Source organism: Pangasianodon hypophthalmus, chromosome 9 (genome assembly GCF_027358585.1).
Source record: "Pangasianodon hypophthalmus isolate fPanHyp1 chromosome 9, fPanHyp1.pri, whole genome shotgun sequence".
Classification (NCBI taxonomy): domain Eukaryota; kingdom Metazoa; phylum Chordata; class Actinopteri; order Siluriformes; family Pangasiidae; genus Pangasianodon; species Pangasianodon hypophthalmus.
The window spans coordinates 21,249,131-21,274,399 of record NC_069718.1 but is presented as its reverse complement, the minus strand read 5'-3'; the positions used below and the strand labels follow the sequence as shown (position 1 = coordinate 21,274,399).

The window sequence follows — 25,269 nt, the reverse complement described above, 5'->3', positions numbered from 1 at the left end:
TATACCATGTACTTAGCATAATAAGTTCAGACTTGCTCTTGTGCTTTGATATACTATTTGGTGTGGAGGAAACTCAAGACACTAGGACAATAAGGAGGCAGGATGCATGGGTTCAGAATGACTGTCTGAATGAAATCCAGAACCGTTGTTGGACACCGCTGGTCTGACATCCTGTGTCTGGGGTTTATTTTAAGTCAAAGGTGGTGCAATAGTATTAAAAATCATATCTCACTGCAGTTTTATTGATGTTGCATTTTCTTGGTGTGGAGTCCGAGTTTGCATGTCTTGCATGAGAAACAGGCCATGCTGTGTCTTTGTCTGTGTCATGGAGGGAAAAAAATGCGGATTCAGCTGTAAGCATGCATACAAATTGTTATTAAAATGGCTTTCACTGTGATTTGTTAGTGAAATCATCTGGCAGGCTTACAAGATTACATACTGTCATGAGAATGTGAAATGTTTTCATTAGTTTAGAACCGAGATCTCTGACAGTAATTATGTCATATTGTGCAGTTATTGTGTTGTATGGATAGGATTTTTATTAAGAAAAGCCAAACGGTGCTGTTGTACTGCATGCGGCAGCTTTCAGTTTATGAATGGGCATCCTCAGGCTTAACATCAGCAGGAAGCGTCTGAATTAAAGCATTGTGTCAAGAAAACAGACACTTCTGTGTAGACGATGGCAGTTGTTGAACCTGGCAGTAGGGCGGTTAGATCCAGTGTGCTCGACTCAATCGTGGTATATCTATCTCACTTAGTTTATCACCATGTCTTTCTATTTACGTCTTGTCCAATTAGGACAGATGTTATTTGACAATTAGTTAGTTAGAAGTTCATCATGCTTTATGCCGGACTGTTTTGGGTGACAGAAATGTTGGTTTGCAGTAACATGAAGGCTACAGACTGAGGACTTTGCAGTCTGACTATTTCACCTTTATATTTATATATATATATATATATATATATATATATATATATATATATATATATGGATATTTATTTTACATGCACTCTAACACGTCTGTCTTGCTGTTTCTCTGCTCAGCTGGAATGTCTTGACTCCGCCCCCGAAGCTGTGTGCAGGAGGTGCCGAGGCGGACGCCGATGGGAGCTGCTGCTCAATGATGAGCTGCCATGGCGCTGGAGGGCATCGCCGGCGCCTCGAAGACTCAGAGTTCACCGTGCGCGTGTACCCGGGCACCTTGGCTGAGGGCACCGTCTACTGCCCTGTGTTGGCCCACAAGGTCACATCGGCCGCTGAGGTAATCGAGCAGGTGATCGAGCGTCTGCGGCTGGACCGCACAAGGCTCTATGTTCTGGCCGAGGTGAAGGAGTTTGGCGGTGAGGAATGGATTCTGAACCCGAGTGACTGCCCTGTGCAGCGCATGATGCTGTGGCCACGCACAGCGCTGGAAAACCGCTTCAGCAGCGATGACTACCGCTTCCTGCTGCGCGAGAAGAACCTAGATGGCTCCATCCACTACGGCAATGTTCAGATGTGGCTGAGGGTGACCGAGGAGAGGAGGCGGCTGGTAGAGCGCGGCCTCCTCCCTCAGCCCCCGGCCGGACGGCATGCTGCAGATCTCTGCACTCTGCCGGACCTCAATGAGCAGACGCTGCTCGAAAACCTGCGCTCACGCTTCAAACAGGAAAAGATCTACACGTATGCCGGCGGTATCCTGATAGTGGTCAACCCTTTCAAGTTCCTCCCTATCTACAACCCAAAATATGTCAAGATGTATGACAACCACCAGCTGGGCAAGCTGGAGCCGCACATCTATGCCATAGCTGATGCTGCATACCATGCCATGCTGCAGAGGCGCAGGAATCAGTGCATCGTCATATCGGGGGAGAGTGGCTCAGGGAAGACGCAGAGCACCAACTTTCTGATCCATCATCTTACTGCACTCAGCCAGAAGGGCTTTGCAAGTGGAGTCGAGCAGATCATCCTAGGAGCTGGACCCGTACTAGAGGTAAGTGTAGACACAGATTCAAATACAAGTGCTCATTTAAAATGGTGTGGAGAAATCAAAATAAGAGACAAACAAAATGAATAAATAAACTAATACATCAGTAACTATACACTAGGATTATAAGGAGCTCCAGCATCTCTTGTACTCTCTCTGTAATGAATTTTGGAGAAAAGCAATACTGTTATTGTGATTGTGTTGTTATGGAAGGCTTCTTCGCTTTGTAGCAAGAATAAGAACTCTAAGTGAAGAAGCAAGGCATGTTCAATCAAAATCATGTTGTGTTTGGATTTGCTATCAGATTTTTAGGTCACAGCAGTTCTCCTGGGTGCAGGAGTGATGAGAGAAATTCATCAGTGGTGTGATTTTGGTACCACTGACTAATCCTTAAGCACGATTCAGCCATATAAGTACAAACGTAGCGCTCCAAACACACTGCACAGTCTCAGCTGTCTCAGTGGAAGCTACCGATGCCCTTTGGGCTAATGCACACAGCCACGGAACCAGCTGTTCCGAGAGTACAGACAGATATCACCCTGTGTTTTTGGGGAAGGAACCAAAGCCAGATTCACAACAGACTGAATTCCCAGCATGATACAGCTGTGAGAGTCAGTCTCTATTTCTGAGCAACACGATTGGCTGTTTGCACAGGCTTCATGTGTGCCTCATTGGCTGAGAATTTCTGTTGCTAGTGTGTGCAGTTTCCTGCTTGTGTGTGTGAAAGAGTGAGATGCTCTCACTGCGCTTGTTAACCTAATTCTGAGATCATTCCAATATTGCTTATGGAATAATGTTTCAGATTTCTTAAGTATATATTGCCAATATTATACTATGCTTATGTATTTCCAAATGCACATGCACTGCTGAGTCTTTTGTTATTCCGCTCTGACTGCACTATGTATATAAATAATCCAGAGAGTAACTGTAATTGCAGCTCAGTTCAGTAATAAATGTATTAACAGTAAAATTGCAGTGTCTTAGTGAATATCTCCAAAGCATGGATTTAAGAGTTAAACCCATGTCAGGATCTGTCCTTTTAAGCATGTGTAGATAATAGCAGATGATTTAACACATTCCAGACAGGCGCAGTAATTAGAGTTTGAGGTTTTGCTCTAGCTTGAGGTATTGGAAGGGCCAGCTGGCCAGCGGTGACAGATCCAGACCTGTAACATACAGCTGAGAGACTGTTCGGAGAGATGAGGAGAGAGGAGCCTAGCCAGTGTCGAGCTGCTGGAGAGGCATTCCACACAGGCTTAGAGTGACGGAGCCATCCATCACCCGGAGGAGGGGTGTGTACAAACCCAGCAGAAAGCCAGCCTGAGGGACTGACATAATGATATTGTAAAGTAGTGTAATATAATTCAGGGACAAATAGACATAGTCAACAAAACAACGACCCAGATTTCCACCCTGAATGTCCATTTTATATAGTAATAAATGTTAAGCTAACTTAATTTTGTTGTGTATATGTACAACGCAACATTTCAGTTTGCTCAGGGTGTGTCAAGCCTGTTTTTTTTTTTTTTTTTTTCATTTTGGTATGAAATGTGTCCAAATATGCATGATCTGTGTTGACTGACACAACATTATATTGCATAAAATACAAGCAGTGGATTCATTGTGAAAATATGTTAAATTGGATCCAGTAACAGTTCAGTGTTTCAGGTATTATCTCATACCATTACTCACTATCAGCTCAGTACATCTGTTATTTTGTGCTGTGTTTTATTTTTACAATACTTAAATCAGTGGATTTGGCATGGGAAGGTTGTGATTTCAAATCCCAGAACCACAAAGCTGCCACTGTTGGGCCCTTAAGCAAGACTCTTAACCCTAAACTGCTCAAGTGTATCTCGCCTCAACTGTAAGTTGTTTTGGATAAAAGCATCAGCCAAATGAGGTAACTTTTGGGGTGACCATGAAGAACAGTGCAGCTTTTATTTGAAAAACTAGAGAGCCAAACTATATACTATATACTACATAACAATATGTATGTATGCGGGCACCTGACCATCACACCCACATGTGCTCATTCCAGAACCATGTGCATTAACACGGAGTTGGTCCCCCCTTTGCTGTTATAATAACCTCCACTCTTCTGGGAAGGCTTTCCACTAGATTTTGGAGTGTGGCTGTGGGGATTTGTGCTCGTACAGCCACGAGAGCATTAGTGAGGTCAGTGGGGTTGAGGTCAGGGCTGTGTTCAGGACACTCGAGTTCTTCCACGTCAACTTTGTCAAACCAAGGTCTTCATGGACCTCACTTTGTGCACAGGGGCATTGTCTTGCTGGAACAGGTTTGGGCCTCTTAATTCCAGTGAAGGGAAACTGTATTGTTACTGCATGCAAAGACATTCTATACAGTTGTGTGCTTCCAACTTTTTGGCAACAGTTTGGGGAAGAACCACATATGGGTTTGATGGTCAGGTGTTCACATACTTTTGGCCATATAGTGCATTTCCTTTGGGTTGTTGAGGATAAGGTTAGGGTTTGGTGAAGGCATAGCATTATTCGTTCATACAACGTAAGTCAGTGGAAGTATCTCACAAAGACTCGTGTGTGTTAGTGTGTCTTCAGGGGATAGAAAGAAAAATCATAACAAATGCTAATGTTTTCATTGGTATCACCCTGTGATATAGTGCTAATGGATCAAATCTTGGCTGTCTTCTGCATTACTGTGTGTGTGTGTGTGTGTGTGTGTGTGTGTGTGTGTGTGTGTGAGAGAGAGAGAGAGAGAGAGAGAGAGAGAGATGTACAGCTTTTAATTTTGCCCTGACATGACTCTTGCGCTTCTCAGTGGAGGTTTAAATTTGCTGACATTTCACTCCCGAGAAAACAATGTGCCTGTGGTCCATCAGCCTGACACCCTGATGTTTTCTCACCAAGCCTCTCACTTTCTCTCACTACAACACATCACTTCATATTACCTTGTATTCGGACTGACCAATGATTTCCAAGTTTTATTAATCATCTTGTATTGAGAAAGCTACCTGAGCCCCTGGAAAAACTCAACCACACTCTTTCCATCTCACTCTCATCTTCAAGCTTATATTTTCCTCTCAACTTTGGAAATAGTTTCATCCAGGGTATATTCCTGTCTTTCACACCAGTGGTCCTGAGATAGTATCAACATCAGTCTCGATCCTGACCAGGATAAAGTGCTCACTGAAGATGAATGAATGGATGGATGGATAAACTTTGGAAATATGTATACACACAAACACTTGCTACCATTGACATTACATCATTCCTCCTGTAACATCTAACTGGCAGTTTAGAGCTGATTTAATTCCACTAATCATTAGTTTCTATAAAAGTCCTCTACCACAGGACTTTGTGGCAGTAATAACTCTAATGGGTAATCCGATCTCGGCTTAACCGCTGGGCCAGTTGAATATCTCTGTCTGGGAGTATTATAGAGCTGACTGGAATAATCTATCAACTGCTTTACAGGAATTGCAGACGAATTTTATTCCTGAGACTGCTTAGACTCTTATCCTGATGATTCATTTTAACTAATGTTTTTTAAATCTTCCAAACAGTTTGGCAGTTTTCCGACTAGACATTTGTGTATTCATATATTTTAATGCTCTTTCTCTCTCTATATATTTCTATCTATCTATCTATCTATCTATATATATATATATATATATATATATATATATATATATATATATATATATATATATATATATATCTGAGATATATGTAAAATATATCTCAGATATATATATCTGAGATATATGTAAAATATATCTCACTGCATTTGAGTCATTTAAGGAGCCTGCCATTATTTGTTTAGTCTTTGTCTGACAGAGTTTACTCTTCAGCGTTGTTTCTTTGAGGAGCTTTACGATCAGAAACGTGCCATGGCTGACCATGGCCAGTATGACTCAGCTGCTTGATGGTGGACACAGTGCTCTGTGGTCTGAGATGTGGCCTGGAGCATTTCATGATTTAATCTTCAGTCAGTAACAGAGGAAGGAAAGAACTGTTTAACTCCTTCTGTGCAAAGATCCATTTCATTCCAAGGAAGATTGAATACTTAGTTGGGTTAATTTCAGAGTGTCTAGTTCCACAGACATTATTATTCTAGGATGCTGTGTTATAGATTTCAAAGCAGGGTGACAGGGTTTCCCTGGATAGTTTTAATGCTGTGTTTTGTTTTGTTTGTTTTTTTTTATCTGTTTTCTGCTGCTTTGACTACATCATTCCTGTTGTTATTTCTTAATATTATTCCTTTAAAAGCAAAAGTGTGTTGAACATTTTAATGAATGTACTTATCATGATGAAAATATACATTTTTATCAATCTTGCCAGAGGGATTTCAAAGCACCATTTTTTAAAATTTATTTATTTTTATTTTTTTTGCAGTGAGAAGGATTTCAGTATTGCATTAACGCAGTCTCTTTTTCATTTCCTTCTCCTTTGTTATTATTTCCTGCCTGTTAGTGCAGTGGAGGCTCTCAGCAGATGGTTTAAATCCACATGACACTCAGCTAACTGAGTCCTCAGGGACAGCATTGTATCTAGAACTTCAGATGGTGGCTTCAGAGGGGTGTGTGTGTGTGTGTCCATCATAGGATCTGCTATTTGAATTGAAATGTTGACGTAATGGTAATATTGCAATGTGTGTGTTAAGGTGTTCATGTGTGATAAAAGCCTGGGGAGATTCTGGATCTGAGTATTTATAAGAGGTGTTCTCTGTTTTCAGTTCCCAGTTCGACTATTTATTACACATTTTATTTGCTACCTGATGCTCTGACCTTCACTGAGCCTTCACTGAGCCTGAGACTCCAAACACTCTGGAGCAGCAGTTCTCACACACCTCTTTACCTCATTACCTGTAAAACAAATTTCACAGACCCTCTCAGTACAATTTCTTTTATGAACATCACTGAACTATCCAGATATTAGGCTCATTTTTACTGTGTGCAGTAATGTTTATTGTAAATAGAGAGCATTAGGTCCAACACGCTAGGTACAACTTGACATTATTTATAGCCCGACTTGTTTCAGTTACTGAGGTTTGGATTAAAAACGAATTCAATTCAGTTAACTAGTTAAATAGGCTAATATCTATTTAAGAACCCAGTGGTAAATATAATAACTTTGATAACAGAGGGTTGTGATTTCTACCAATGTAACAAAAAAAAAATCATGAACACAAGTAGGACACCCTACTTTGACAACCACTGAGTTTTAGGCTAAGTGTTAGGGGTGTAACGTAACACCAGTATCTGTGTCTGTGTATTTATTTTTTTTTTGTGCTCCAAATATTCATATCTGTATTCGGATTCAAACACCTGAAGTGGGTGTGGCCTAAGCCCCCAGAAACACTGGAAAACACTGAGGGGGGAAAAAAAACCCGAGGTAGAAATGTCAGCACTGTCAGCTTGTTAAAAATAAAAGCTGTAAATGCACCAGGGTCTTTGTTTTTCCAACAAGTTTCATATCTCTGTGTCTGCACACACCCACATGAAAGTAACAACCTCCCGCTTGCTCAACAGTTTTGTTGCATGTTGAGTATGTTCACGGTCGTATCCTACACTGTACTTCGGTTCAGCTTGACCAGCCTTTATTTAAAGACGCAAGGAGACAAGCACTGCAACACGTTTCTGTACTGGCGCATGGTTGGTGGGAAGAACAATTACCAGTTGCCTTAGCGTGCTGGTACCTTTAGACGCTGCACTGGCTGTTCTACACTTTGTATAAGAGCATCTGCCTAATGGCGTGAATGTAAAGGTGAGACGTACAGAGAGAGAATAGCTGTGCGAGTGTGTCCAGGTGCAAATATACTGTACACGTGGAGTGTGTGTTTATTTCTTCATGAACCCATCAGCCCCAACCCATCACTGTATGCCAGTAACTTTTGAGAGCTAAAAAAACCCTCAGAAGATGCCAAAAAAGCGCTCCACCATGCTGGTCTTTTTGGAAAGGACAAGCTTTTAGGAGTGCAGTACGAATTCAGATCTGTACTTCAGGCAGAAAGTAAACAATCATTGACATTTGTGAACTTTTTTCCTATCTTGGCTCTCTTACATTTGTTTTCTAATTTGCTGGATTTGCTGGTTTTTCAGATCTTGTCTGAGCACTCTGGATAATCATCACTCTGGATAATCTGTGTTCGCCTACACTAAATCTTTTTTTGTTTTGTTATAACATCTGCTCTCTGTATTATACACACCCACGTCCTTCTCTCGCTCTCTCACTCTCTCTTTCACTCTCTGAATCTGTATCTGATCTTGTAAGACTGACAGTTTTTCCAGTAAACTAATCCCTGATCCCTGCCCCTTGCTAAATTGGTTGCTTCATACAGTCTGTGACTGATGTCACCATTACCCTCAGGCATGGTGTCATTCTCTTACCGTTAAGTAATTCTGTTACTGCTGTAACAGGTTACGAACAATGAATGTGCAGGCCAAGGATTACTGCAACTGCAGCCACCAGCCTATACACCACATCCTTTTTCTGCCACCAGGTAGAACCCTAATGAGATTGTGTTTCAGGGTCATGAAGCTGAATGCGAGTGATCAACTATCACTCCCTTCCTTTCTACATCCTTTTGGCAGATTGTATATACTGTACATTTCTATGGTAATCAGTAATCCAGGACTGTGTGAGAATCTTAAAAATGAGAGTGATGATAACTACTTCAGTTATTCTTCATTAACTGGGCCTAGGTGTTGGCATGTGAATGGTGCCCTGTGATCATAGCCAGACATGAACTGCCTAGGTTATCCCGTAGTTTCAGTCCCAAGCTTCAGTCCAGCAGTTAGACTATCTTGAAAGATATATATGCTGGCTTGTCCAGTTTCAGTACTTCATTGAAATAGATGCTTTGATTTGTTTATTTGTAAGTCAACCGTATTTGGTCTTGTTGATAATGAGAAGGAACAGAGGATATTTGGTCTTGTTGATAACAGGAAGGAACGGAGGTGCAGTCACGTGGGATTTTGTTATTAGCTAGCTAATTGTCATAATGTCAGATAACACAAAATGTAATAGTGGAGCACAAAAAATAAACAAAATCCTTCAGAGGGTGTATTTTACTAACCTGGATTTTACTGAGAACTTTTATTTTTCTACAACTTTGCTACTAATAAATTCTGATGATGTAACTTCAGAAATAGGTCCTTACCTTTTAGTATTATATTTTAAGGATTTAATTTGGACTGGCTTCATTGTGGCTTTTTGTTCCATGGCCCATATTGCTGTCCGCTAATAATCCATGTTAGAGTGCGTTGTGTGAGCTGCTTATACGTGGTGGCATCGCGCCTTTTGTATTGCGGTAAAGTTAGGTTCATATTTAGACATTTGGGTTTTCATGGTCAGCAGTTCATTAACGGAAGGCAAACTGTTGTAGACTGAATGTTTTGAGTGTGACATCCAAAAGAGAACCAACTGATTCAGAGTTAAGAGGAAATTTTCTCCAAATATGTGCCAAGTATTTGTATTGCTGCAACATTAGGGACTATCACTAAAGTGCAGGAAAACAGAAAAGTGTAAAAACGATGGCGTAATGTCTTATTTCAGTATGGTCTTGTTGTGTAGGTGTTATGAAATGCAAGCTGCTCTAACCAACTACTGCCCACACAGACAAAGAGATTAACTGAATTTTTTTTCTGTTGGAAAAATTTAGAACATATGGTTCAGAAAAAACAAGTAACTCCAAAACTAGTTGTACAACAGCAAACAGCTTCTACAACACCAATTAGTTGGGCATATTTAGCCTTATTATATTAAATATTAAATGAAGTCATTAGGTGACACTGAATTCACAAAATTTGTCGTGATCTCTAATGTAAGCCTGCTTTCTCGCTATCAGTAACACTGGCATTATCCTCAAAACAGCTCCACTGTTTTTTTACCTTCTTTTTTAGTGTGGGTGTGTTATTATGCTTTTCTCTCCGCAGGGTGTGTGTTCTCTCATTTCTTCCAGAGCTTCTTTCTCTTGTATTGTTTCTTTTTCTCTCACGTCTCTTTTTCATCTCTCTGCACCGACAGCACCTCCACAGGGGAATTGGAAGAGTAAGGGATCGACTTACAATGGCAAATTAGATCAGAATTTTAGATGTGCTCGTAAATTGCTCAAAAAACGTGTGTCATGTTCAACCTTAAATCCGTGACCTCATCTGGACCACACACACACACACACACACACACACACACACGTTCACAGCATTTAAGACTTTAAAGATACCATCTGATGATGTAATGGAACTTAATAAGTTAAGAGCCCAAACCAAAGCAAAGTCTGTCAGACGGTTTACACACAGAAATGCAGCGTGTGTTCGGTTTAAAGCCTTCTAGTCCCATTCCATCTGTAAACCTTCACTGAACCCTCATTGCTAGTTTGGTTAGTTTTTATCACTTCCTTCAATAAATGTGGAACAGAAGCTCCTTTCCCAGTGGGGTCAAGGCAAAGAGAGGAAACCATAACTCTGGTTGAAATAAGCCTTTGGGACTTCTTCTTTCTGACCTTCTTTCTTACTGTGTGCTGGTATTCTTATAAAACTGAAATAATTTCCTACTTTGTTAGAAACTTGCATACATTTAATATAGAGCTGACTTGTATATGGATTGCAGTCAGCTAAGTTTACTGAACTGTGTTTAGATCTAGTGTATGAAAATAAAATGGCTATCATTCAGCAACTCGAGATTTCTAAACACGAACCAGCATGGCTTCTGCAGCAGACTTTCTAATCACATGCATTTGTCAATTATTTAGCTGAAGGCAGCTCATCGGCCAGAGACTAACTACAGGGCTGAAGACATTAGGTCAAAAAGAGAAGAGATTTCGCAGACTGTAACAGAGTTTTCATTGCATTTACGCCCTCCTGTCTGATTAGTCAAGTAGCAACATTGGTCATACGAAAAAAAGGAAAGAAAATCTGACAACAAAACAGAACGTTTAAAGATGAATGGACAGAGAAGTTTGCGTTGATTCTCAAGTTCAAAACAGATGTCTCATCTCTTCAGTCTGTGGCTCTAGCCAAAGTTAGTAAAAGAAGCACCACGAAACAAACCATAACCACTTTAAACTGATACCCATGTGTTATTTTTTTCTTTAAAACAACTAAGCTTTGAAATTATTTTTTTAATTCAAGCGCTTAAAATACAGGAAAACACACATAGCTTAAAAACGACTTGCACACAACTGCAGCTTTTGCAAAAAAAAACCTGTTCCTTTATATGAGGGCTTCCCAAACGACCCCAGAATGCGACCCCAAGCCCTGTCCACTGTATTTTTTTTTTTTAATTCCAAATTTATAATTTAGGAGTACTGTAACAGCTGAACATTTTAATGTTAGTAACATAAGTGACAGAAAAACGTAAGGAATATTCCTTGCACTGACTTTCTAGTGTAGCTGGAAGTGTTGTGTTGTTCTAAAGAAATAATCAACACCAGGGTGGTGTGACACAAAGCTGAGGAGTCTGGTTTATACTTAAAATATGACTTTGTGTGCAGACGCCAAAAAAAAAAAAAAAAAAAAAAGCGGCATTGTTCAAACACTTGCCTGCTTATCTTATGTACATCTGGAAGATTAAAAGAGATTTCCCCTGAATGGCACGTCAGAGCCCAAACATCCCTGTCCGTCACGTTTCCAAGTTGAAGTGTAAAATGTTTAGCAATTTTATGCACAGCAGCGTTAAACACACTGACGAGCTCTGTTTCTTTTTAACTTTGCACCATCATCATGATTATTGTCATGAGCTATGTCTCAGATTGAAAGTCCTGACCTCACATTCACAAGTATTTGCTAATCTAGAAAATCCAAAAGACTGGTACTCAAAACAGACCTTTCAGTAGGTTTGAAGCTGACATGAGAGGCTTTTAAAATTCAAACACTAACTGTAATAGGAAAACCGTATAGTGTTAGAACTCTGTCTAGAATGGTACATAAGTATGCGATTTGAAACACAACACTAGTTTGTTACGCAGAGGTAGATGAGTGGGGAAATTTGTCTATTTTTATTACTGAGCTACTATAGTGCAGCGCGTCAGGATAGTTAAAAAGGCTAAAGTAGTACATACACTATTTACTCACTTAAATGTGGCTTGATTGAATGTGACTCCCAGAAATATGATCCACAGGAAATAATCCACCAAATCTCTCTTTGATATTTATTATAATAATAATAATAATAATAATAGTGATAATAATTTCTAAAATAAATGAATAAGACGAAAGTGGGGATTGTGAATTTTTCTCGTGACCCCATTTGTAAATCAAACAACCCCACATGGGTTCGCGACCCCTAGTTTGGGAACCACTGCTTTGTACGTAAACATTTCCAGTTCCAAAAAAAAAATCTAATCCAAATACAATCTTTTCCATTTGTTACATGATCGATTCAAATTCATTGGGTTTTTTTTTTCCCCTATATTTGCTCCACTTTTTTTTTTTTTTTGGGTGGGGTGGTTATGGGTATCAGACCGGTGCCATCTTTACTCATGTTAGTTGTTGACTTTTGTAAGTAAGGAATTTTATGTAGCTAGACCTTCACACACATCTGTTCCAGATATCGATTACAAATTTATAACCCACATATAAATCCTATATGTGTCAAGTTTAGTGATTCAGTTTAGTTCTGGAACTGCTCGGCTTTGTGGGCCGGGTCTTGTCTTTACTGCTAGTTATGTGAGTGATAAACTCCAAACAATATGGGCATTTGAAGAGAGGAAAATTTACAGTCAGATGCTGTGTTTCATCTGCATTGCAGCTAACAGCATTGAAATCCGTTCAGCAAAGCGGTTTGTCTAGAAGGAATGCTGCATCATGCTGAAACCTAATCGTAATATATTGTGTTTACTGAGGAATAAGATAAAAATATCTCATACACATACAACACACACACACACACATGCTCACACTCACACTGATGAGACTTTTGTCCCAGTGTCATGGTGTGATATTGCTTGGCACTGCATTGCAGATCTAGCTGTTGATTTGTTCTTTTTGCCTGGTGCGAATCGGCCCCACATGCTGTCAGCAGAATCGCTACACACGCGCACACACACACGGCCTAGTTTACACCCTGCCTGCGCTCGCCTCTTCTCCAGCTTTCACTTCTGAACTTGCGTATCACCTCGAAATCTGTCAGCAGTTCATAAACGCTTCACTTCATCACTTCATTCTTTCTCTCACAGCTCCTTGTGTGTGAAGGATGCAATCAGCAGTCTTGCTGATGCCATTTTTTTTTTTTTTTTGCGAATGCTATTCCATGATAGCGTCAGGATTTTTTTTTTCTGTAAGAATATATGTATGTATGTATATATATATATATATATATATATATATATATATATATATATATATATATCTGTATGTATATAAAATATGGTTGAATGCTTGAATCTGATTGGTCAGAAGGTGTGTTGTATAACAGCACAGGCAGTTCCAGCTGTAAAATGAATGATAGGTTCTAATATGTTGTTGTTTTACTAGTAACAGATCATACACAGGGACTTGTACAGTGGATACTCCACATAATCTAAGACTAATAATAAACTAATAAAATTAATAATAACAATTTTAAAAAAACTTGTTGTTTAACAAAGTAAAACCTATAATCACTGATTTGGTGACATTATTGTTAGGAAACATTATTTAACATTTTATAGAGAGAGTCTTGGATGTAAGCATTTTATAACAAAGTTTCCCAGCTCAAGAATGTCTTCAGGACAGAGGCATATACACTTTCTGGAGAGAGAGAGAGAGAGAGAGGGAGAGAGAGAGGGAGAGGCTGGTGAGGGAATGAGTGTTTATCGCAGCTATAATGTAGGTGAAAACAGGAACTAACTTGTCTCTTGGACATCACACAACATTAAACCTAACTATAAACCATTAAAATATACGACATGTCGTTCATTAATAAATTAAACAATGTAATTGTTGGCAAGTCACTTGTTTGTGTAAGCGGAATAACAAACTCCATACCATGCTCTTATACAAAAATAATGCGCTTCTGCTTCTGTATCGTGCCACATCACACCCCCTGGCATGCATTATTTTTGTGTAACAGCACAAACTATTTCTCTTCTTATAAGAAATCCACCTTATAAAGGAACCGTAGGTAATATTAACAGAGTAATCTTACTCAGTATGGTACTCAAAGTCCAACCTTGTTTATTATCACAGGTTTATGAATTAGTCTTGTTTAAGGTAAAGTGAGCAAGGGGTTCAAAACCGACTCGTCAACATGAGACTGACGTGTTGAAGTTATTAGTTTTATGAAGATGTTATAAAGATGAGTAAAGCACATTTCTTCCTCTAGCACCTTTACACAAAGCACGATGAGATTCACTGTGGAAAAACTAAATAAATATCTCGTGCTCGTGTATGCGTGTGTTATATATTTGATTTAACATTTCTAGCTTCAGTGTGTGTGTGTGTGTGTGTGTGTGTGTGCGCGTGTATGTATCTGTGCCCATATGTATCTCTTGGTCTGGTGCCAATACTTCCGAGCTTCTTGATTTTCCAAAATTGAAAGTGCAAGCTCAGGACCTCTGTAGCACCCCACTCCTTCCCCATCTCAGTTATTATCCCAAATCGCTGAACATACTCAAGCAAACCAAAGTAACACACTTCAATCACCAATCACAACTTTAATCAAATAAACAAACTTTAAACTTTAACCACAATGTATGTTTCTTGTTCACCTCTGTCCATGTTGACAGGCGATTGGGAGATGGTGAGAAGCCATTAAGAACTCTTCCTGAGCCCAACTGGAACCAGATGTTGGTGTTTGTGTGTGTGTGTGTGTGTGTGTGTGTGTGTGAATAGTGTGAGGCTTGCACTGCTGGGGACGCAGTTTATCAGAACCGAGAGAGAAGTGAAGTGTCCCTGCCAGTGGAGCAGCCATTCATTCTGCCTGCTGAGTGCTGTAGTAGTACTGCAGCTTTTATGGGTTTTGGATCTACATGGAGAATAATCAAGCCTGTTGTCTGATGTGTGTGTTGGCAGGCTGTCAGACGCATGTTGCTGTGGTGTGCAGCGAACTGTAATATATTGGCTGCAGTTTAAGAGATTATAGTCCAGTTTAATTCTACCTGCTGTGTCGCTGAGCAGGTTTCACTTTCTATCTTTCTCTCTAAATGTCGGCATATTTGAGCCATTACTCCTCTACACCCTAATCCATTTTCACTCAGGCCATTCTTATCGTATCTGCTTCCTTGCTTCACCTATCTTGCTTCAGCAGAACTGCTTAACCCCCTTAGAGCAGTGACCACAAGCTTCCTGTTGTGTCTAACCACATCAGTCTGTTCAGTACCTTAATACCTATTAAGATATTTTTTTTTAACACAGTACACTAACAATGTTGAACACCCCAGCACTCTGCAGACCATTTTAATTTTATAGTCAACCACTTCTACTTCCTCACAGCACCTTATCAGTCAAAGGTTCTGCAAATGCACTGTGCACAGGCTGAAAGCTGTGCTGTATTGTTCACTTGTATTTGTAATACAGCTGAGAGAGAGACAAAACACAGGTGCTTTTGACAGGTTCCTGGGTCAAGTCAGAGATTGGCTCCAAGTTTCTGACATCCTCTATGATCTGTTTCCCCTCATTCTAGCCTCAGGAAAGGAACTGAGAAGCACAAGGGCAATGTTGGTGATTAAGTCATGTGATATTCATGAAACTCCAAGAGAATGCAGGAATTGGTCAAAGTGGTGCTGAATTCCCAGCAGTTCAACATCAAGCAACTAGTAGACCTTTGATTTTTCCTTTCAGATCTGGTGCTCAGATTGATTAGTTTAATTCAGTTCAGTTTAGTTTTATTTATTAACAATGGACATTGTCACAGATATCTGGATATTGATTTAGATTTAGACTTGTCCCTAGTGATCAAGCCAGAGGTGACCGGGCAAGGGAAGAACTCCTTGAGATGACATGAGGAAGAATTTTCATTTTGGTCACAAGTGTCACTAGGCCATCCTGGATGGCCTTTACAGTTCCTGAGTTCCTTTACAGCCTTTATGCATAATTATACTTCCCTTTTACAAAAGCATAAGTGGCTTGTTTGCTGTGGCCTTTTGCTCTCTTCAATAGTGTGTCTTTTAAAAATATGATCAAGTGGTCAGGCACCTCCAGATCTTCCAGTAAGTAGTTCTGGGATCAGCTCTGCCATCAATATAATCATGTTTATTAGGAGCTGAGAGAAAGCTGATCCCACATCAGGCCTTTGAGACGCTTGATCCGGGAGAACCCTGAGCTTCTGTGCACTACATGGCACAGGTAGGCCATTGTATTCAGAGCTTGGCCACCGTTGTTTATTACATAACGCCACTCAGTGAGCTTGGCAGCTGCCTCCTGTGCTGCTGCACACAGTCGTCTCAACTTCAGCTCCAGCTCCTTGTCTAGTCCTCTTAAGTGAAAAGGGGAAGAGGATAAAAAACTCTGTACTTATCTCTGGCCTTTGAAGTGAGTCACTGAAGCAAGAGTGTGTGTCCTGAACAAACTCTCTCTCAATCTCTCTCTCTCTTTCTCTCTTGCTCTCAGTGTCTCTGCGCTTACTTGTGCACAGGAAACACTAGCACTATTGTTGGCTTGTGGAATGCAGCAGGAAGGACTGCTCGAGGAGATCTCTGAGACATTCTGATCAAAATCACAAGCCAGGGAGGTCAGTGATGTGAGACAGTGGTGACTCTGGAATTTGTTTCTGTGAGCAGCTTAGAAGGGAGCGGGAGAGAAAATGAGGCCCCCGGTATTGCATCAGTTCCTTCCTTAAGACCTCCCTTCAGAGTAAACATGATCTTAGGCAAGACAAGAAGCTAAAGCTGAGCTGCTCTCTTTAGTTGTGACTACTTCACAAAAAAAGGACTGAAGCAATAGGCAATTTTAACCCATTAACCTCAATGGGCTTGTCAGGGGGTTCAAATTTATAATCGTCACTCCTGTACCTACACAGCTTTCCTATTTGTTTCAGTGTATTTACTGGATAGTCCATGAAGATTACTGAATAATACAATGAATAGCTCTAAGATGAAATCGGTGTACTCCTGCGGTGGTTGCTAATTGAGACTGCTACGTGATTTCACAACTAATACAAGCTACACACATAATACAGCCTTTAATGCATGGATAAAAGTGAAATTCCTGAAAGCCATAGCTCCTTATAGAAACAATTTGTGTGTGTGTGTGCGTGCTTGTGTGTTACATGGGAAATCTGCCAAACTGAACTGTACAAGTACAGTCATACTCCATAAATCTGCACCTGTTCCTACACAGCATGCCCCCAAACCACATCCTACATACCCTGCACTTACTGTGTAAGCCTGAGACTCTGTCAGGGTAATAACATCCATGGCCAAGTGCGTAAGCTGAGGATTTAAGCTTTATGAAGTTTTATATAATCACTCTGTAATCACAGCAGCCACTTAACTGAGAAATGATACATGCTCCAAAGTTTTTATTACTTGTTCTTATTCTGCTTGTTCGGTTATATGAAATCCGTATGGTGGATGTGGAGAATGCCAGAACTAAAAGCGTGCCACCATGCTGCCTGAGTGTGTGAGTGGCACAAAAGAGCTAGCCCTGGCATCCTCTCCCTTCAAATGTCCTTGAGCTCCTCACGCATTGCCGCTGTGTCCTGCCCGCAGGGAGAGAGTGACTCGTTCTGTGCAAATCACCCTGCAGATTTCCACCTCTTTTGAATAACTTATGGGCCAGTGCTGGAATTAGTCTCGGGCTCATTTCTGGAGCATCAGGGTGACTCATTGTGTCTCTAACTTATTTTGTGAATCTTCCCCTTGAGTGTTCTTTCCTGCTTATTTTGGAGCTTTCCAGGTATTTAAGGTTTGCATTTTCAACCATGGAATCAACAGAAGAAAAAGGACTTTCTCTTAGAGCAGCATGAAAAGATGAGTAGCAGTGATTTCCGAAACACCTAATATTGCGTTGTTAATATTACGATGACAATGTGGCTAGCAAGTAATTGAAGTCTGTTTCCCCCAAATCTTTACTGTAAATATACAACTCGGTCATGTATCATGGATTCGGATGTAGTATTGGCTGCTGTACTCTATAAAAATGAACATGACCTCGTGGGTGAATGCTGTAACGTTATGAAGGCAGCCGTGCTGGACAACGAGAATCGTATTTTCTTCTGAATCTGTAATTAGTATGGACATAGCATTGCTGCCTCACAACTCCAGGGTCCCTGGTTGGATCCTGAGCTTACTGTCTGTGTGGAGTTTCTGCGTGTTCTCCTTGTACCTGGGTTGTCTGGTTTCTTTCTACCTCCCAAAAAAAATTGCAGGTAGGTGGATTTGACCACTCTGAATTGCCCCTAGGTGTGAATGAGCCAGATCACAATCCACTTTCATTACTTGCTAATGGGATCCATGCATATTTTTTCACTATGCACATAGAACCATTTGCATATGGTAAGTGAGAGAAAGAAAAAGAGAAAGAAGCAGAAAATGCTCTCAGAGTATGAGAGAAAGCAAGCAGTCAGCAGTTAGTGCCAGTCTTCTGTCTGTTGCTCTGAGCCATCACTAAAACCCTGGTTGAGCTAGAATTAGACAAGCGTTTACCCTGTCTGACCAGGAGGGTGTGAAATTGTGCTTTTCTGTGTCCGCATACATATGAACAGCATGTAACAGTGTGTAAAATGACTGCTGGCCAGACCACAATCCACTTTCATTACTTGCTAATAGGATCCACACATACTGCTGCAGTATCTCTAGCACTATGAAGCACCATTGAATATATTTAAATCTGCAGAACATTTATTAAATCTTTTGCTGTAATCTGGAAAATGAGTCTCTGCTTTAGTAAAAAATACAGCAATGTGGTTAGCACATCATCTTCTGATAGTACTGTATAAGGAATAAGCACTTTTTTATGGCATTCTCTTTCTCTGACTGACTGTCTGGGTTTTTAAGTCCCAGATGGACAGTTTAACATACCAGAACCCAGCAAGAGCAAACTCTACACTACAGTACTGTATGGTGGGGTGGCTTTAACCTACCGCTCGTGCAGTGATGGCTCCCAGCGGCCTCTGGGCCTCAGGAACATTCTTTAGAGTTTCACAGCCATGTCCAGGTTCACACATTGCCTGCTATTAATTTCTCCTTTCCTCGCCGGGGAGCTCATGTGTGGAGTTCAGTGTGTTTACACAAGACTAACCTCTGTTACATGGTCTCACCTCTGTGTTTCCTTCTTAAACTACCTGTGGTACCTTTAAGCAGCTTGCACACAGGCAGTTTTACTTCATGGAAGGATGGAAAGCACTGGAATAGCTAGCTAAGCTAACATCCCGATCTAATTGTTTAATAAACTCAGGAGATCCACAAATTTGGGGTCCATATTTCTCTCCAGTTGGTATGTTTTTGAAATAGTTAGTTGGCTTAAGAAGAATTCCCTCCAAAAGTTTTTGAATGCTCCTGGAGGCAGGCAAGTCGTGATCAGGCATGTGTGTTTCTGCATGAGCTGCAGAATAAGCAGAGCAGTAATGATAGGAGTATTGTAGAAGGGCCTCCACACCATAAAGTGTTAATTGAAATGAGCTTACTGGATGTGAATGGCAGAGTTTCCTGTCACTACAGGAGATGGAGGATGAGGAGAAGTGCTTTTGAGAGATTTATCCTTCCAGTTATTTCTGCACTGAGCAGACACGGACTGGGTGTAAAGAGCACCAAGCACCAAACTATAATTAATATATGATTTTATTTGCCATGTGGTCAACTGTTAGCTTTGTCAGCTGCTATTCTGCCTTTGAGCATGAATAAATGTAATGCGGAAAGAGTCACATGTTACTAGAGAACTGTGTGGTGAACATGTTCTTGTCTGTAAGGACTCTGCTGCTGCCTGTTTAATCTGATCAAACTGTCTCAGAGCTCCATACCTTTCCATTGCTTGCTTTTCCTTTTGGTGTTTTGATTGTTTTCTTTTCTAAAAACACCTGTATCCTTTTTTGTCCTTAGGCGTTCGGGAATGCTAAAACAGCCCACAACAACAACTCCAGCCGCTTCGGCAAGTTTATCCAAGTTAACTATCAGGAGAGTGGCACAGTGAGAGGGTAAGCTAGCACACAGTATCTGTCTCATCTTCTTACTGCTTATCTCATTCATTTTCCTAATTTACAAGAAAATCTCTTGCATGTGTTCATAATGTGTTCAAAATGTGCTCATAATTATGTTTCAGAGCCTATGTTGAGAAATATCTACTAGAGAAATCTAGACTGGTCTATCAGGAGCACAATGAGAGGTAAGATCACGAGATGATACTTTTGCAGTGCCACGCTGTGTATCTGTTTAGTGCTCCAAACATCTGTATCTGTAATCTCTAGAGGTGGTACAATACCACTCTTTCTCTTCCTATACCAATACTGAAGCCTTGGGTATCTCATATTATTTCTTTAAAATCTACTAAGCTTTAAAATGTTTTTTTTTAGTTAAACTCTTTCACACAGAAACATCTACACTGTAAATATAATAATAAAAAAAATACTAACACATAAGGTATAAATATAATAATATCATTCCTTAACAAAAGAAATACTATGCAAGTGTATTTATATCTAAATATATAAAAAAAGAAATTTCTTTTCCAAATCCAGTTCCAGTCTTTGCCATTTGTTACAGGATCAGATATCCGATATGTTTTCTCCGATATCCAGTCCATTTTTCTGCTGGTTTCAGCCCGATACCGATACTGGGTATCTGATCTGTATTTCCATCTGTTTAAAAATAGATGTAAACCCTACCACTATGCTAGTTATTTTTAATTACCACAATATATAAAAACAATTTAATTATAATGGCCATATGATTTTCTTTTAATAATGATAAGGAACAAACATACAAGTTAATATACTTTAAATTAATTCAATTAAATTTGGAGACCCCAGCAGTGATATGCTGTGCACAGCATGTGGTCTGCTGGGAAGTGATGGAGACGTTTTTAAAAGGGAAATGTTAAACCGAAATCATCACACAAAGGGAGCACACAAAGCGAGCACAACCTGGGCCTGAAGTCAGCTGGAGTCCACAGTTAACTAGCAGACAAATCATTGAAGGAAAAAACAATAGTGTGTCTCCTGTGTGTATTTGTAGATGTATCTCTTTAATCCAAATAATGCATTTGTATTCCATTATATCCTTGTAATTATTTTTCTTAACTGGTCCATGTCCTCTATTTCGCTTGCCTGTTACAGTATCTGCAGGTTTTAATAATCATTGCTCTGCCATCAGTCATGCGAGTCCTCAGTCTCACATATGCCCCCATGCGCCTTGTTCTGTGAGACAAAAGTTAATATCACACATGAACCCAACTGGACCCAACTGAACTCCAAAGACCTGGCATCTATTAAAAAGCTGTTCAGTTGCTTCATGTTCCCAGAAAAGAAGTCTTATGATCTGAGAGCCAGATTGCCAGCCCTGTTTATGTCAGTGCCAATATCTATTCGTTTGAGTTTGAGAACTATGCATGTACTGCGGGTGACCAGGTTTTTGTAGATGGTTATAGTTTTACAGACTTTAATCTGGAGATATGCAAAAAGATCTTAATATGTGACACGGGTTTATTATTTATAGGTACATAGTGGTTTTTGTATAGAATTTTTTTTTTTGTTAGAAAAAAAAGAACTTCAGTGTATTTTGGATTGTGCTGGATATTGTTTTTTCATACACCAACGTTTTCTCTCTGTCAACAGGAACTACCATGTGTTTTATTACCTTTTGGCGGGAGCAAGTGATGAGGAGAGAAAAGCATTCCACCTGCTGAAACCAGACGAGTATCATTACCTCAACCAGGTGAGGCTCGGTCTGTCCTTGTCTCTTCCCCTCAGAGCTTCTGGCTCACAGCAGATTGAAAATAGTTTGTTCATCCCTATCCCTTTTTTCTTTCTCTGTCAAAATACAGGGTTTGTCTTATGTTCAATAATCTCCTGTAAGGACAAAGCACACAGACCTAGACTGTGCTTACATACTAGACCAAGTACTATACATACACTTGTTTAAAAAAACAAAACAAAACAGGGTTTAGATGCCTTTATTCCTCCATTTGCTTCTTTTCTTTTTTGCGAAAGAAGTACACAGCTCATTTTTTCCCCAGATGTTTGTCGCTACTGCGCACACCCAATGATCCTTCTCACACAAAGAACATGACGACGCTCCATGTTGCTGGGTGCCTCTGTTGCCATGGTGATAGTCATGGTTGGAAGCATGGGGCAGAACCAGCGTGAGATGGGGCGGGCGTTCTGCCTTTCCTGTCATGATAGACAGCTATGTGCTTACTCAGTACCGGGCTGTTCGCAGTGCTGCATCCCTCATCATCTCTGTAACTACAGACTGCACTGATGTGCTCTCTCAGACAGCGTGTCTGGGCTGAGCCTGGCCACCGATTCCTCGCTGGATGCACTGCTCCTGCATTTGGCAAACTTCAACCCTTTCTTCCATATTTAGCTGTGACTGCATCTATTTATTACAGAACTGATAACTAAAATGAGCTGATAACTAACTGAAAACTAAAATGAGCAAAAAAAAAAAAAAAAAAAAAAAAGATAGCTATTGAAAATGTGCTAATTTCATAGATGAATCCACATTCATTATTCGGTGTAATAAGTCTGTAAAGGATTTCAGTATGGGTGTCTGTAAACATCACCTATGAATTACTGAATGTTTGTTTGTATGTTTATCTGATCTCAACACACCTTGTGTCTAATCAGCACCTCATGTACTGTACATTATATGAGTGTCTGTGTGTGCCATTGAGAGAGGGAGTGGTTATCTGTACCTCCTAACAACTCCTTGTAACTTACTTCCAGATGACAAAGAAAGTGCACAGACTACACTGGGAAAATTACTATGAGAGCGAGCTGGTCAGTATTGTCTGAATGTGTGTATAACCTGTTTGTGCCGGGTGTGAACAATGCTTCCATAACGCTACCTCCCTTTCTTTTTTCTTTTTTTCTCTTTTTGCTTCGGTTAGTCTTTGTGTGTGTGTGTGTGTGTGTGTGTGTGTGTGTGTGTGTGTGTGTGTGTGTGTGTGTGTGTGTGTGTGGTGTGACACTGGTTATGCTTTATTGCCTGTTTCTCTCTGTGCTATACTCTGTGGGGTCTTTTCTGCACATCAGCACATATTTATTTGTGTATGGCTGCTTCAGTGTTATCTTTGCAGTAGGCATTGCAACAATTGTGCCAATATTGTTGTAATAGCCAGGCTCGGTGTGGGTGCTGTACATGTTTGACTGCTTACTTAACATCACTTTTGTTCTACTTGAGCATCTAACCAATTTCCTTATCCAAGAATGAGTATATGCGCAGTGTATATGAATACATGTGTATTCATTTACATATAATGTTGTGATGGATGAGCCTCAGCTCATCTTAAAAGCCATATTGGTGTACCAGATTAAGTTCCTTAATTAATGCCTCTGGCAGCGTCTTTGTAGATTTTTTTTTAATGTAAAAAAGCAGTGCACAAGGCACCAAACTAGCCAGCAGGGCCGCTTTCTTTTTAGATACATTGGTGTTAGGGTTTTGGTGTTTGGCCTGTAGCTCCAGCTCCTCCTGCCAGCAACATTGACTTTGTTTTTCCAGTGTGTTTTAACGTATCAAATATTGTCAGTTGGCTGATGAAAAGCAGCAAGTCAGCATTTTAATTGGAACGAGAGCATATAAACTTAGAGAACTGGCTTTTTCCTCTGTGGCACATGGTTGGGCCTTGGTAGGGAAAAAAAAATGAGTGGGTTTTGATGAGGTGTAAAGAGGTTCCTGGACCTCACTCATAGAGCTGAACGTTTAACAGAAGCCCTGGTATGTAATAATGATAAGCTGGCCGAGCAATAAAACAAGCAGTCTGAGGAAAAAAAAAAAACATGCATACCGAGTGTAAGTCAAGATTTCATGCACCACATGTATGCATACACACTCTAACATTGTAAAACTGAAAAATGTAGCATCACTGAGCTGGTGTCAAAGCGTATTGTATGCTAAAGCTGGACACACACTATTTTGTCCCAGAAATGTTGTTGCCCTCAACTCTGGGAGAAGAATTTGATGCTAGCTTGGTGCTAGACATTATTTATGGCAGTATTTCCTAATACCACATTTCTGTTGTTAATTAATGAAAGATTGTGGCGATTTAATTGCTCCTGCTGAAGAAGTTTTTTAACTTTAGTATGCTAGCAAAGCAAATAGCCAAGCATGTTGCAGTTGGCTACAGTGTGAGATAATAAGCATGCGAAACTTTTGCAGTGAGTGACTGGAATTTTTGAAAGCTTTTCTGATGCAGAAACTTTGACCTTTTTAGGACTGTTTCACTGTGGAAGGGGAGGATCTGAAGCATGACTTTGAGAGACTTCAACTAGCCATGGAGATGGTGGGATTCTTGCCAGCCACCCGTAAACAGTACGAAACGCATCGTACCACTTCACCAGCGTGAAGAGGACATTATATTTATCTTCATATACCATTAATGTGAAAACAAGGCTCCTTTGTTAAGAATCACGCAGAATTTCAAACCTGACTGTGTTGCCGAATTACAGTGAGGAGAAATATACTTCCTGTGCATATGTCCACTTCAGATTTACACACATAATCTTTTGATTTTCTACTTAATAAATATGAATGTTTTCATAAGCATAGAGATATGTTTTAAAAAAAAAACTGATCAGGGCTAAAAGTATTCGGACATCACAAAATTACCTGTATTAGTACTTTGTTGTTGGTGGTGCTGTTGCCATAATTGCCGTTGTTGGCAATGACAGCTTCAAGATGTCTACAGTGGGATGTAATTAGCATTTTGCAGCATTGTGGTTCAATTTTGGTCCATTCCTCTTGGCAAATCATTTTCAATTTCCCAAGGTTAAAAGGGTCCCTCTGATAGACTTGCAATTTCAAAATCCTCCATAAATATACTCAGGAGATTGGCTAGGCCAAGCAAGACCTTCACCTTCTTTTTTAGTAACCTGTCTTGTATTATTCTGGCTGTATATTTGGGGTCATTGTCTTGTTGAAACATCCATCTTTTCCCTTGATTCAGTTTCTTGGTGGAAACTCCTCTAATATGTCCTAGTACGTCACTCCGTTCATGTTTCCTTCAATGATGTGTAATGGCCCAGTACCGTTTGCAGGGAAGCAGCCCCATATCATGATGCTCCCATCTCCATACTTTGTTGTGAGTATGGTGTTCTTGGGATGATTGTGCTGCAGTTCATTGCTTATTGTTCTCTATGTAACTGTTGTTCCTGCTGCTTTCAGGTCATCCTGCAACTCTTTTTGAGTGACTGCGGGCTTCTCTCTTACCTTCCTTCATTCATTATCATATGCACTGGAAGTATATTAA

At 40.2% G+C, this 25,269-nt stretch overlaps 1 protein-coding gene across 6 annotated transcripts in view; it reads left to right on the top strand.

Moving 5' to 3' along the window:
- The window catches only part of myo9ab (myosin IXAb), a 95,746-nt gene that overhangs the window by 28,861 nt on the left and 41,616 nt on the right, over nt 1-25,269 (top strand). For all 6 annotated transcript variants that reach the window (XM_026918603.3, XM_026918604.3, XM_034307202.2 and 3 more), the window contains exons 2-7: nt 1,046-1,973; nt 19,905-19,999; nt 20,125-20,187; nt 21,635-21,734; nt 22,748-22,801; nt 24,235-24,332. In XM_026918603.3, coding sequence (XP_026774404.3) covers nt 1,122-1,973; nt 19,905-19,999; nt 20,125-20,187; nt 21,635-21,734; nt 22,748-22,801; nt 24,235-24,332 — 1,262 coding nt within the window. In that variant the 5' untranslated portion in view covers nt 1,046-1,121. The remainder of the gene's footprint in view (nt 1-1,045; nt 1,974-19,904; nt 20,000-20,124; nt 20,188-21,634; nt 21,735-22,747; nt 22,802-24,234; nt 24,333-25,269) is intronic.